General features: G+C 32.5%; 1 protein-coding gene across 1 annotated transcript; it reads left to right on the forward strand.

Annotated features, from left to right (window-relative positions):
• Positions 1-13,224: 13,224 nt before the first annotated feature.
• LOC110636478 (uncharacterized) lies at positions 13,225-13,632 on the forward strand. Its single transcript, XM_021786235.2, has one exon. The coding sequence runs from the start codon at positions 13,225-13,227 to the stop codon at positions 13,630-13,632; it is 408 nt and encodes a 135-aa protein (XP_021641927.2).
• The last annotated feature ends 725 nt before the right edge of the window (positions 13,633-14,357 follow it).

Genomic DNA, 14,357 nt, shown 5'->3' on the forward strand with positions numbered 1-14,357 from the left:
TAATATTAAAATTATTTATAAAACTGAAAATTATCAGTTTGAATCCAATCAAAACTAATAATATGAAAAATAATTAGCTCTTATATATTGATCATAAAGATTAAACTTAATAGTGAATATGATAAATTAATAATATAAATTTCACAGTTATTTTTTCTAAGTGGAATTTGACTATTTCTTGAACCATATATTAAGTTTATCTGTTTCTTTGAATCAAACAAAGTCCACTACTTTTATCCCATATCTTTATTAAATGTTTAAGGTGAATCATAGGATTTCATTTGAACTTTAAAAGGATATATGTCTGTAGGCTACTTTTGTTTTGACCTCATGAAAACCAAATTATCTATATCTCCTTGAATTCTTCTTAGGTCCCACTTTTCTTTTTTCTTTTAAGAAAAAGGATATTATAATCTAAATATTTCTGTTTACAATTTTAAATAGTTTAATCTATTTTCAATTTAAAATAATTTAACCTCTTATTTTTAATAATATAATTTTTCTTAATGATAAATGAATTTTTTACTATTTAAAATGAGAAAATAATAAAAAATATGTAAGGAAAAATATAATGAGTCCAGAGGGTTTTTTTTTTTAAATAAAGTAATCAAATTATTTTAAATTTAAAATTACATTCTTCAAATTTTATTATGTTAATAAAATAATCCTTTCATTTAAATTAAAAGTTGAAATCATTATGTTAATAAAATAATACTTTCATTTAAATATATATGATTTATTAATTTAATTATTTTAATATTTTTAATACATTTTGAGATTGACTTCAAAAGTTTCAAATTTAAATTTTTACTATTAAATTTGAGTGTATTTAGTATAATACTATTTATTTTTAATTTTAAGAAATAATTTGAAATAATTATATTTTCTATAGATTTTTACCAATTATTTTAATTTATTTATTCAAATTGCAAATAAATAGTATCACACTAAATATACTCAAAATAGTAAAATTTTAAATTTTAAAATTTTAAAATAAATCTGAAAATGCATTCAAAAATATTAAAATAATTAAATTAATAAATTATATACTTCTTAAATTTTTAGGATATATATATATATATTGTTATATTAAATTTTGATTACAAGAGGAGACATATAAGGAGAAAGGGAAATTGTTTTTCCTTTTTGTGGTATCCTGTAAATCTCTAATTACAAGTAATAAAACTTTAGGTTTATTCAAATTGAAGTTGGTATGATTTTGGGATTTAAGAAAGAAATTAAAGTTAATGATACTTAAAAAATACCTAAAATTGAGTGATTATAAATAAAAATTAATCCAGGTTAATCTGAAACTTTACAATAGTCAATCATAGTGATTTTAATAATATTTAAATTGAAGTTGAATAAATTTTATAAACCAATTTAAAGTTTAATAATTTTTATAAAATAATTGATAAAGTTAGGTGATTTTGGGGATAAATATCCTTAAAAAATTTGAAAGGTAAAAAAAAAAAAAAATGAAATTAACCCATTTAAATGATCAAAGAAGTGAGGAGCCATTGGTGTCCAAATGTGGAAGTTTGGCCGATCTCAATTAATTTTCAATCAAATGGGAGTTTATAAGTAGAAAAAACCTCAGGCCTCTCAGTCCAAAACAAAACAAATGATTGAGTTGAGTTTCAAGACAAATACATAAGGTTCCAAGTATTATAAACTCTCCCTCTCACACACACACACACACACACACACACACACACACACACACACACATATATATATATATATATATATATATATATATATATTATTTTTATTTTATATAAAATTAAATTTATATTAAATATATTTTAAATAATAATACTAAAAATAAAAGAAAGATTTTTCTTTCCGCAAGTCCACGCTCAATTAATTAAGGGATTAAATGAATACTCCCTCCATTCCATTTCTAGTGATATTTTATACATATTTCAATCTTATTTTATTTGTCATTTTGAAAAATTATGAAAGCATTAATTATTTTTTTTAAACTTTATTCTTATTTATTATTATTCTCATGTATTTATCTTTTCTTATCATCTTTTTACATTAAAGGGTAATATAAGTATATTAGTCAATTATAATTTTTTTTTTATATAAAATAAGCTATTCAATCATTTTCTTAATTTTTATGTAAATTTTTTTTTTAAAAACACTTGAAATGAGATGGAATAAGTGTTGATAATAAGCTTTCAAGGACCACCATTCATAGAAAATTATATGTCTAAGTTAGGGCTATGGACGACTCTCATGAGTCTCAATCGTATCGAATCGTCATAAACCATACCGAATCAAAGTTATTTTGATGTTTTGGTTCGGTTTCAATTCTTCACAAAGAACTAAAATAAGAATCGAAATTATACATGTGTTTTTCTATATTTTTTTATTTAATTTATTATATTCTTTTAACATAATTATATATATTTGTATATTTAATTATGAATTAAATACAACTTTATATTATATTTCATTTATCTATATCTTCTTAATAATTTTATGTAACGCCCTCACTTTAGATAGTTTCATACATTCTACTATTTCGACGACTAATGTATGTTCGAACGGCTGGAATATCTAGAATCACCCTTAAATTAAAATAAAGAGTTATAATTTAATTTAATAAAGATCAAGTAAAGTTGAAGGAAAATAAAAGAAATTGATTAAAAATTAGTTAAATATGTACAAGTCCCGGCGATGAGTAACTCCCCTAGGAAGTAGCTAAAAATCAATATTTTGGGTCTGTTTGCCACTTCAATTCATGTAGGACATTGTAAAACTCTTAATTAAGACTCAATTAAGGTATAATTATGAATTAATAAGTCAAAAAAATGAAAAGAAGTAAAAGTATTCACTTACGTGGTAAACTAAGTGGGTGTGCGCTTACTTCCTATCATAGCTAGGAAGTTAGCTACTTAGAGTTAGAAGACTAAAGTGAATTAATCAATAAGTTAATGGGAAAATAAAAAGGTTGGAGGACTACCTTGAATAAATTGTAAAGTTTTGGGGAAAATTTAGAAATAAGAAGAAACACGTCATGGAGCAATGGACAAAGAATGAAGGACCAATGGTTAAAAGCCAATATAAGCAACCTTATCTTCTTCTTTCCCTTAAACCAGCCGGCCATCTTTATCTAACCTTCTCCTCTTCTTTTTTTCATGCTTCCAACAACCATTTCTCTCAAATTTGAAAAGAAAATTTCTAGCCAAAACCCTAAATCCTACCAATTTTTACAAGCCAAGCAAAGGGAGCAAGAAGAACTAACAAATCAAGCTTGAAGAATCTAATTTCTTTGAGTGTTCTGGTCTAGTAGAGGCTTGAAGAGAAGGGGGTAACTCTTGATTTTCAACTAAGGTTAGTGTTATATCTTCCCTCTTTTACCATATTAAGATAAAGACTTCTTGAATTTGATTAATTAGAAGCATTACAGACTTCTAAGTAAGCTGAAAATCTGAAACTGCTAGTAGGGTTACAGGATCAATCAATTTTAAAAATTCATAACTTGAGCTAGGAAACTTGGATTCCTGTGATCTTTATATCTATGAAAATCTTGATGAATGCTCTAAAACTTTGTAGTTTTGTGTTAGACCTAATTCTCCTGCTATGATAGTGTTTAAGGGCAAAACTTTTTATTACTTAAATTTGGAAAACAGACCTGATGATTTCTAGAAGCAGGATACTCGATTTGAAAATTCATAACTTATGCTCTAGAACTTGAAATAGCGTGATTCTTGAACCATTGGAAATCTAAATAAATACCCTAAAACTTTGTAGTTATAGCCAAAATTTGATTTTATTGGTTGCATGGTGAAATTCTTGTATTTCTTGTTACTACTTTGACTATGACTAGAGCATGGAACAATTTACACTTTTTCATTCATAACTTAAGTTATAGTCTTGATTTTGAAATGATTCAAATTGGAGATTGAAACGGACATATAAAAGTTTAATTCTAGAAAAGATGCCATAAAACCCTTATTACTAGAATTTTTGGTGAAATTTTAACTTTGCTGCCTTGTTCACCTGAATTTGATTAGAAATTTAAGATAGCAATGATTCATAGGCCTATAATTTGCATTCTATAATTCCAAATGACATGAAATTTATGGCTAATGAAATTTAAGACATAAGCTAAAACTTTCATGAAGGAATGCTGCCTAAAAAGTTTATGTTAGTGACCTTAAATCTGGAAGCTGGTAGGAGTACATTCTGGACTATTCGGAGTAAAATGGGTATAACTTACCCTAGGAAACTCCAAATGAGGTTATTCTTATTTTGTTGGAAAGTTAAGATCCAAGAGATCAACTTTCATGAAGAACAAGCTGGAAAAATTTGATTGCAACCTGTTCAAATTTGGACTCTAAAATGTGTCCACAACCCGCTCTATAACTAGTGAAGTTGAAATTTTGCTTAAGGACAGCTGTTGATTAATTGACCATAACTTTTGATTCTTGAATCCAAATTAAGTGATTCAAAAACTATATTTAATTTAAGATATAGATTTAAAAATCTCATGGAGAAAGTTGAATTTAATTCCTGCAATTATTAGGCCAAAATGCTTGAACAAAGTAATGCATAAAGTCTGATTTTTGTTGGAAATTCGACAATGGACATCATATGTGTGAATTTTGTATAAATGTATGAAATTTAACTGCATGAAATATGAAAATAGCATAATGGCAAAAGTTTATGTGCATACAAGTATTGTTGATTACATCATGTGAAAATAGAAATGACAATTACCTTATTAAGCCCAAGTAAACCTAGGCAATGAATTATAGGTATGGATAGATTGGCATGCCAAGAGGGGACATCATTAGCAATATTGCATTGATTATATTAATGGATTGATGAATGACTATATAGAGGCATCGAGTGCCCATTATTGAACCGGTCAGAGACACCGAGTGTTCAGTACCGAGAGTACATGTTGACAGTTATATAGAGGCACCGAGCATCCATTACTAAACCGATCAGAGACACTGAGTGTTTAGTACCGGGAGTCCCATATCCAATTCATATGCTTCTGTCATAGGTTACTATAGGCATATAACAAATCTTAAAATGTGATTTAATTAAGAAAACGTGCACAAATATAATAAGAATGATGCTAACCCTTGAACATTATTTATAAAATCTCTTATAGTATATATATAAGTTTTCCTTTATTCTTTTCCAATTATTAGTGCACCACTAAGCTGTGAAGCTTAACGCGTAGATTTTTCCTCACGCAGGTACAGAGGGTAAGGAATAGGTAGACAGAGACAGAAGATGAGGGAGTGGATTTGCAGGAAAGTCTCAAGTCACTTCATACTTGGACTTTGTGGTAGATGCATTACCAACGCTGGATGCATTTTGGTCACTCATTTTTGTATTCCAACTGTCATGTATCAAAATACTTGATATAAATTTATTTTAAATGACTGTAAATTAAGTATAAACATACTTTGTCACACCTTACCCCTCTGTAAGGCACAACATGATCCCGTAGAATACTTAATGAACTACCGAACTTCACCTACCGATAACTCATTAAGTACCCTACAAGGGATTTTAAAATAATTTTCTTATATTTTGGAAGTGGTGAGCATTTTAGTAGGAATTAAAAATCATTTATTCAAAGTTTAAATACTAGTAAAATTTTTTGTCTATTTTAATTTTGCCGCAAATTTTATACAAATTTTGACAGAGTTCCGTTTGTACTTGGAGAAAACAGTTCTTCAAATACCTGAGAAAAACACTTCCAAAAATTTTTCACAACTCCCAACCTCCAATAAATCTCAATCAACTCAATTCAAATCACTTCAAAGTAATTCCACAATACAAATCAAAATTCATCATCTCAAAATATTTAACACTTCATTCACGAGGCATAAAACATGAAATTCACATGTATAAATATTAAATTTACAGAAGGAAATCCAAAATAATATTATTACAATTTATTTACAACTGCTCAACTTTCATTGATACATACAACATTTCTATATTTACATCAAAATTATCTACAAGGGTATAAAATAATACCAGTACAAAATGATCGATGTGGTCCACAATTCGATAGCAGCTCACTCTGCTGCTTTCTTCTTGCTCTTATCTGCGACAGCAAAATAAGCTATCGCTGAGTATAAAAATACTCAGTGGTGCACAATAAAAATTTTAAAATATAATACATAAATCATTCATTGATGAAACACAATTTAAATATTTCTCAATCACATTTCACAAATTATCAAAGCTCATAATAACACAATTTAGTCAAATAATTTAATAAACACAGTGTTGCCAAAATCATACACAACTTAAGCCATGACACAAAATTTCCGATCAATGCCGTGTTGTACACCACGACAAAGCAATCTACAACCCCATTAATCGAAATCAATGAGGGAGGTGGCTAGCTAGCTAATGAGTACTCATCCGATCTCAACCTCAACTGGTAAACCAGAGAGGGAGGAAAATAAACGATCTCAACCCCATAAATGGAGGAGGAATAGTGTGATACTGTCATGCTAAGTGTGAACACAAAATCAATTCAAAACAATTTATTCAAATAATTTATTGGAAATCTGGTAAACTTTCAAAGTCATATTCACAATCATAAATGACAACACAATTCGTAACTAGCTAAAAAAAAATCAAATTTTCAAGAATCATATATTCAAATAAAAATTACTGTGCACAGACCTGACGTGAGTCGCCTTTAGGCCTTGACTCAGTCTCTTCGAGTTTTCAAGTCTTTTTCAGCTGAAACACACAATTTCACAGTGTTTCAATACCATAACTTAGCATAAATCCAAAAATAAATTTCACTTCATTTTACCTAGCTTTAATGTACTAATTTCGACGTTCTCGAAGTTTTTGTGTTTCGGGTTACTATTCACTACACTATTCAAGTTAAATTGTTGACTTTTTAAGGCTTAATAGGTATAGGAACTCCAACTTCACCCACATACCACATTTTGGTCATTAAATTTATTGGTTTTGGTCATTTTCTCAAAGCTTAAGTCCTTCAAGCAAAATTGTCAAATTTTCAGTTTTGGTGCTCCTAGTTGCACTGTTCCATTGGTTAATCTACTGTTGGAATTTGGAAAATCTTTCTTCATAGAAAATGTTCCTTATTGTCTTAAGTTTATTCTCATTTTTAGATCACCCCAATTGGAGTTTTTTAGCTCAAGTTATGGCCATTTGAACTAGGGCTGCCGGATTGGACACAACCCAGATTTTCTAGGCAAATTTTGGTGCTGGCAGATTTGAGTCACCAACTTGGGGTAGCCAAATGGCTTGGTTGTTGGCAGAATTTGGGCTTGTGTTCTTCATGAAAGTTTTAGGTCTATATCTCATCTAAACTATGGTAAAATTTCAGGTCATTTTGACCTGTCTAACTCGAGTTATGACCAAATGAACAAACACTGTTCATTTAGTCAGTTTGTACAGTGGCAGACTGCTCTTATCCAACTTTGGTCGATTGGTTCACTAAGTTTTGGTCACTTTTTGGGCATGGTTCCTAAATGAAAATTGTATCATTTTATGTCTATTTTCATCCTCAATTAGTACCATATCAATTGGACTTGTAAAATTTTAATTTTGGTCCTTCAAAGTTTAACTTAATTTCCTACCATTCCCACACAACTCATTTGGTCATAATTGACATTATTTCACTTCACAATAGATCAAATACACCATTTACTCATTTCTCTAATTTTTGCCTCAAAACCCTAGGCCTCTAAACCCTAATCACACTAAATTGTTGCATTCAATCACATTTAAGAATTTCAAGCTTAACCATTCAACTAAATAAGGCTTTTAAACTCATTCAAATGCATCAAACCATACAAATTATGTCCCTTCTTCAAGCTGGCCAAAAATTCAGTTTGGTCCTCCCCCCATATTTTTATTTCATTTTATTAGTTTTTAAGCTCATTTCAACAACTAATTATGCATTTAAAATGGAAAATAACAAGTTAACATACTAACCTCTCTTAAAACTTCAAATCACTATCTTTAACTCTTCTTTCTTCTTGTAATCTTCTTCTCAAGTTGCAATAACAAGCTCTAGTAAGGTTTTTAGGGGAGTTATGAAGGTTGAGTAAAGGAAGATTAAGCTTAAGTGTAAGCTTAAAGGAAGAATTTTCATGGAGGATTTTGGGAAGAAAGTGGGGCGGCACAAGGGAGAAAGAAGATGACTAAAATGAATTTTTTTTCTTTTATTTTCTTTTATCTATTTTGGTTTAGGAAGACCACAAAAACCTAAATTAATAATTAAATTAATTAATTTATTTATGGCATCATGCATGAGGTCATGCATGATGTCATCACCTTTTTACTTTTTCATTTTCCTCTCTTTTTTTTTTCTATTAGTTCTTTAATTTAATTCTCGATTCCGAAATTTTTTTTTCTCCGATTTTATTTGACAGTTAGGTCAGGAGTCAGCTCTCGGGATCAATAGACCAAATTGCCCCTCGCCGGTTCATCCCTGTTTGCAAATAATTCCATATTTCTTAGGCTCACGACCTAATTATTTGGTAGCTTAACAGTTTTTTTTCGTGATTTTCTCTTTTCCACTGTGTTCATAAGGGTCCTAAGGATCGCAGCGTCACATTTTACGGTTCGAAATTTGATTTTAAAACGACTTCACAGTCGTTCCCGAGGAGGTCACCCATCGCTGTGACTCTCGGCTCGTTTAACTTCTTATGTTCTGTTTTTCTTATTTATACTTAACTAATTGAATATTACTAATTATTTGTGTTTATGGTTTCTATAGTTATCTTAAGTATGGTTCTAATCCCCTTAATTATCCAGACCGACACCGGTCACCAGAACAGTGAAATATACCAGGCTATACAAATAGGGTTGTTACATACTTTGTTATATTTATAAATTTATGTCTGAATATATATTATGTAAATATTCATGTATGATGAAGAAATAATGATTATTAATATATGTTATTAACAGGTGGATGTTAAAAGTTTAGGGGAAATTCTTGCAATTTTTCTCTTTGAAATTTATAATTAAAAATTAAAAGTAAATAATAAGGAAGAAAATTATTGAAATACAAGTTTAGGTGCTCCGTGCACAGAATGAGACATTCCTTTGCTCGGTTTCACTATAGATCGGGTGGGAAGTATTACATTTAGTGGTATTAGAGCTTTGGTTTAGGCATTCCTAGACCTAGATAGATAGAAAGACATGACATGTGTGTGATCATGCATTGCATCTATAACGAATTGTGGTGACACTTATGCAAATCTACTCTTCTATCCATTTTAGGTTAAAGAATGGAGTCAGAATCATAGAGGGTTATTGATGAGGAGGTAGAAAGTCATGCCTCTGGTAGTAGGAGTGACAGAAGCATGAGAGATCTAGCTGCACAAGCATCTGGACAGCCTGTACAGCCACAATAGTTTTTTTTTTTTCCAACAAATGATTGATTTCTTTAGACAGATGATAGGAGCCATCCCATAGGCTCAGCCTTCATAGAAGTCCCACCTGGAGAAGCATAGGAAATATGGGGCAGTGGATTTTAAGGGAAAGAAGAAAGATGATCCAGCAGCTACTGAGTACTGGTTAGAGAGGAAAGAGAGGATTCTCCAGCAGTTGTACTATACTCCTGAGCAGAGTTTAGAGTGTGCATTTGCATTACTTTGGAAAGATGTATATCAGTAGTGGGACATAGTATTACATGTGGTCTAGCCTACTGAGTTGACTTGAGAGTTCTTTTTGGCTGAGTTTAGGAAGAATATATCAGCCATATCTATCTTGAAGATAGGAGGAAAGAATTCATTAACTTGAGGCAGAGACACCTCACTGTGGCAGAATATGAGAGGGAGTTTGTTCGGCTGAGCAAATATGCTAGAGACATTGTGCCTACAGAGGCTGACAGATGCAAGAGATTTACGGAGGGTCTTAATGATAACATTAAGCTCCACATTATAGCACTACAGATGAAGGACTTCACTCAGCTAGTTGCTGTAGCTATGAATGTTGAACGGGTTAGAGATAATGAGCAGAGCAGGAGAACTCGAGAGCAACAGAAAAGAGGTATTGGGCAATCTAGTTTCACCTATACAGCTAGTAAAGTCCCAGGGGACCCTAAAGATAGGCACAGTCCTAGAGACAGGGACAAGGGTCTACATTTAGGAGAAGTCAACCAGTTGCTTCAGTGGCTAGTGCTCTAGGGTCTGCAGTGAGGGGACTAGCCCCAGCCACATGTGGCTATTGTGGGAAGAGGCATACAGGTGAGTGTTGGAGATTGACTAGAGCCTGTTATAGATGTTGTGCCACTGATCATTTTCAGAGAGATTGCCCCTGGAGGAGGATTACCTCTGCACCACTGAAAGAGAGGTCCATTCCTACAGCACAGTGGGGTAGGAGACCTAGTAGATTTGAGGTAGCTGGGGGTGCCCAGAGAGCTACACCTGAGACAGTAGAGAGGCCTGACACTCGGATACTAGCACGTGCCTATGCCATCAGAGCACGTGAGGAGCAAGACGCACCAAATGTGATTGTTGGTATATTTACTCTCTTTGACTCCTCAGTACATGCATTGATAAATCCAGGTTCTATACATTCATACATTATATCAAAAGAGAGGGGCTTACAAGAAGGTACAATTGAGCAAGATATTTTAGTCATAAACCCTTTAGGCCATAGTGTGACAGTGAACAGGGTCTATAGGGATTGTCCTTTGAGAATTCAAGAACATGAGTTTCTAGCTGATTTGATAGCATTACCTTTTTATGAGTTTGATGTGATTTTGAGCATGGATTAGTTGTCAAAACACTAAGTTATTATGGATTATTGTCTAAAATGAATCACATTGAGAACTTTTGACAATGAAGAGGTGATAGTTGTGGGTGAAAGAACAGATTTTCTCTTTAATGTCATATCAGCCATTACTGCAAAGAAGTTGATAAGGAAGGGTTATAAAGCTTACTTAGCTAGTGTGGTTGATACCAGGAAGGTAGAGCCTAGAATTTGTGACATACCCACGGTGTGTGATTTCCCAGATGTATTTCCAAAGGAATTGCCTAGGTTGCCACCAGAGAGAGAGGTAGAGTTCACCATTGATGTGATGCCTGGTACAACACCAATATCTATTGCTCCTTATAGAATGGCACCCACTGAGTTGAAGGAGTTGAAAATACAGTTATAGAAGTTGCTTGATAAAGGGTTTATACGCCCTAGTGCATCGCCTTGGGGAGCACTGGTGTTATTTGTGAAGAAAAAAGATGAGACATTTAGATTATGTATTAATTAAAGACAACTAAATAAGGTGACTGTGAATAACAAATATCCCTTGCCCAGGATAGATGATTTGTTTGATCAGCTGAAGGGAGCAAGCATCTTTTCCAAGATTGATCTTAGATTCAGGTATTACCAATTGGAAGTAAAGGAGTCTGATGTGCCTAAGACAACTTTCAAAACCTGCTATGGGCATTATGAGTTCCTGGTGATACCATTTGGGCTAACTAATGCACCAGCGGCTTTCATGGAGCTTATGAACCACATCTTCCATTCTTACCTGGATCGATTTGTATTGGTCTTTATTGATAACATTTTAGTATATTCTAAGAATCGAGAGGAACATGATGAACATCTGAGAATTGTACTGCAGACATTGAGGGGAAAAAAACTATATGCTAAGTTGCTCAAGTGTGAGTTTTGGTTGAATGAGATCTCTTTCCTTGGGCATATAGTGTCAGCTGATGGGATTAGGGTTGATCCCAAAAAAGATAGAAGTCATCGTGGAGTGAAAGCCGCTTAAGAATGTGATAGAAGTTAGAAGCTTCTTAAGGTTAGCAGGTTACTATAAGAGATTTGTGAAGGGGTTCTTACTCATTGCAACTCTATTGACCAGATTGTTGCATAAGAATGTCAAGTTTGAATGGAATGATAAATGTCAAGCAAGCTTTCAGAAGTTGAAGGCAATGCTCACAGAAGCACCCATTCTTAAACAACCAGTGTTAAGGAAAGACTTTGTGATCTATAGTGATGCCTCACACAATGGACTGGTGTGTGTGCTAATGAAATAAGGGAAAGTGGTTGCTTATGCTTCAAGGTAACTTAAGCCACATGAAAAGAAATACCCAACTCATGATTTATAACTTACAGCAATTGTGTTTGCATTAAAAATATGGAGGCATTATCTACATGGGAAGAAGTGCTATATCTATACAGATTACAAAAGTCTCAAATATTTGCTAACTCATAAGGAACTCAATTTGAGGCAAGGAAGATGGATTGAATTCTTGAAAGATTATGATTGCATAATTGATTACTACCCTGGGAAGGTGAACGTAGTAGCTGATACTTTAAGCAAGAAATCTTTGGCAGCTTTGAGAGCCATGAATGCTCACTTGACTCTAGCACTAGATGGAGTTGTTGTAGCTGAGCTGCAATAAAAGGCTGCAAGTAAAGCCAAGTTTATTGCAGCAAATTTAAGAAGCTCAGAAGCTAGATGAAAGATTGGTAACTATTATTAGACAAATCCAAGAAGAGAAGGAGAGTGAGTATGAGATCAAAGGAGATGGTCACTTATATTATAAAGGAAAGATATATATTCCAAATTACGAAGAACTTAAGAGGAGCATTCTTAAAGAGGCACATAGCAGCTTTTATGCCATGCATCTAGGAAGCACCAAGATGTATAGAGACTTGAAGACTCATTATTAGTGGCCTAGTATGAAGAAAGACATTGCCAATTATGTGACAAAATGCCTGACATGTCAACAAGTCAAGGCCAAACATCAAGTTCCATCGGGTTTATTGCAACCAATCACAATACCTGAGTGGAAATGGGATTGCATCACAATGTAATTTATCATTGGTCTACCTCTTACACAGAGCATAATGCAGCTTGGGTGGTAGTTGATAGGTTAACCAAGTCTGCTCACTTTTTACCTGTCAGAACTGATTACTCATTGGAGAAGTTAGTAGAGCTGTACATAAATGAGATAGTTCTGTTACATGGAGTGCCTGCATCCATCATATCTGATAGAGACCCGAGGTTCACATCAAGGTTTTAGCACAACTTTTCACCTGCAAATGGATGGTCAGTCAGAAAGAGTGATTCAAGTACTTGAGGATATGCTTAGAAATTACATTATTGATTTTGGAGGGAGCTGGGATAGGTACCTCCCATTGATAAAATTTGCATAGAATAATAATTACCAATCAAGTATAAAGATAGCACCATATGAGGCTTTATATGGAAGAAAATGTAGAATGCCTTTGTGTTGGACTGTGTTTGATAAAGATAAGTTAATAGGACCAGACTTGGTGAGACAAACTGAGGAGAAAGTAAAGATCATCAAAGATAGTTTGAAAGCTGCCTCAGATAGACAGAAGTCTTATGTAGATTTGAAGAGAAAAGATATTGAGTACGATTTTGGCGATAAAGTCTTCTTAAAGGTGTCACCATGGAAGAAGGTGTTCAGAATTGGGAAGAAGGGTAAGTGGAGCCTTAGGTTTATTGATCCATACAAGATCATTAAACGTATGGGTCCAATAGTCTATAGGCTAGCATTACCATCAGAGCTGGACAAGATTCACAATATATTTCTTGTCTCGATGCTAAGGAGATACAAATCTGATCCCTCACATATCTTATTGGCAGAGACCATTGATATATAACCTGATTTGACATATAAAGAGGAACTAATAAAGATCTTAGCACGAGAAATCAAAGAGTTAAGGAATAAAAGAATTCCATTAGTGAAAGTGCTTTGGAGAAACCCCCAAACAGAGGAAGCGACGTGGGAGAGTGAAGAGATTATGAAACAATAACATCCACAGTTATTTGAATCAAGTAAATTTCGAGGACAAAATTTATATTAAGAGGGAAAGAATTATAACACCCTCACTTTAGGTAGTTCTGTACATTCTACTGTTCCGGTTATTAACATCTGTTCGGATGGCTAGAATATCTGAACCACCCTTAAATTAAAGTAAAGAGTCATAATTCAATTTAATAAAGTTCAAATAAGGTTGAAGGAAAAAAAAAAGAAATGGATTAGAAATCAGTTAAATGTGCACAAGTCCCGGCGATGAGTAACTCCTCTGGGAAGTGACTAAAGATCGGTATTTTGGGTCTGTTTGCTACTTCAATTAGTGTAGGACTTTGCAAAACTTTTAATTAAGACTCAATTAAGATATAATTATAAATTAATAAGTCAAAAAAATGAAAAGAAGTAAAAATATTTACATAAGTGGCAAATCAAGTGGTTGTGCACTTGCTTCTTATCATACTTAGGAAGTTGGCCACTAAGAGTTAGACGACTAAAGTGAATTAATCAACATGTTAAGGGGTAAATAAAAGGTTGGAGGACTACCTTGAATAGATTATAAAGTTTTGGAAA

Source organism: Hevea brasiliensis, chromosome 10 (genome assembly GCF_030052815.1).
Source record: "Hevea brasiliensis isolate MT/VB/25A 57/8 chromosome 10, ASM3005281v1, whole genome shotgun sequence".
Classification (NCBI taxonomy): Eukaryota; Viridiplantae; Streptophyta; class Magnoliopsida; order Malpighiales; family Euphorbiaceae; genus Hevea; species Hevea brasiliensis.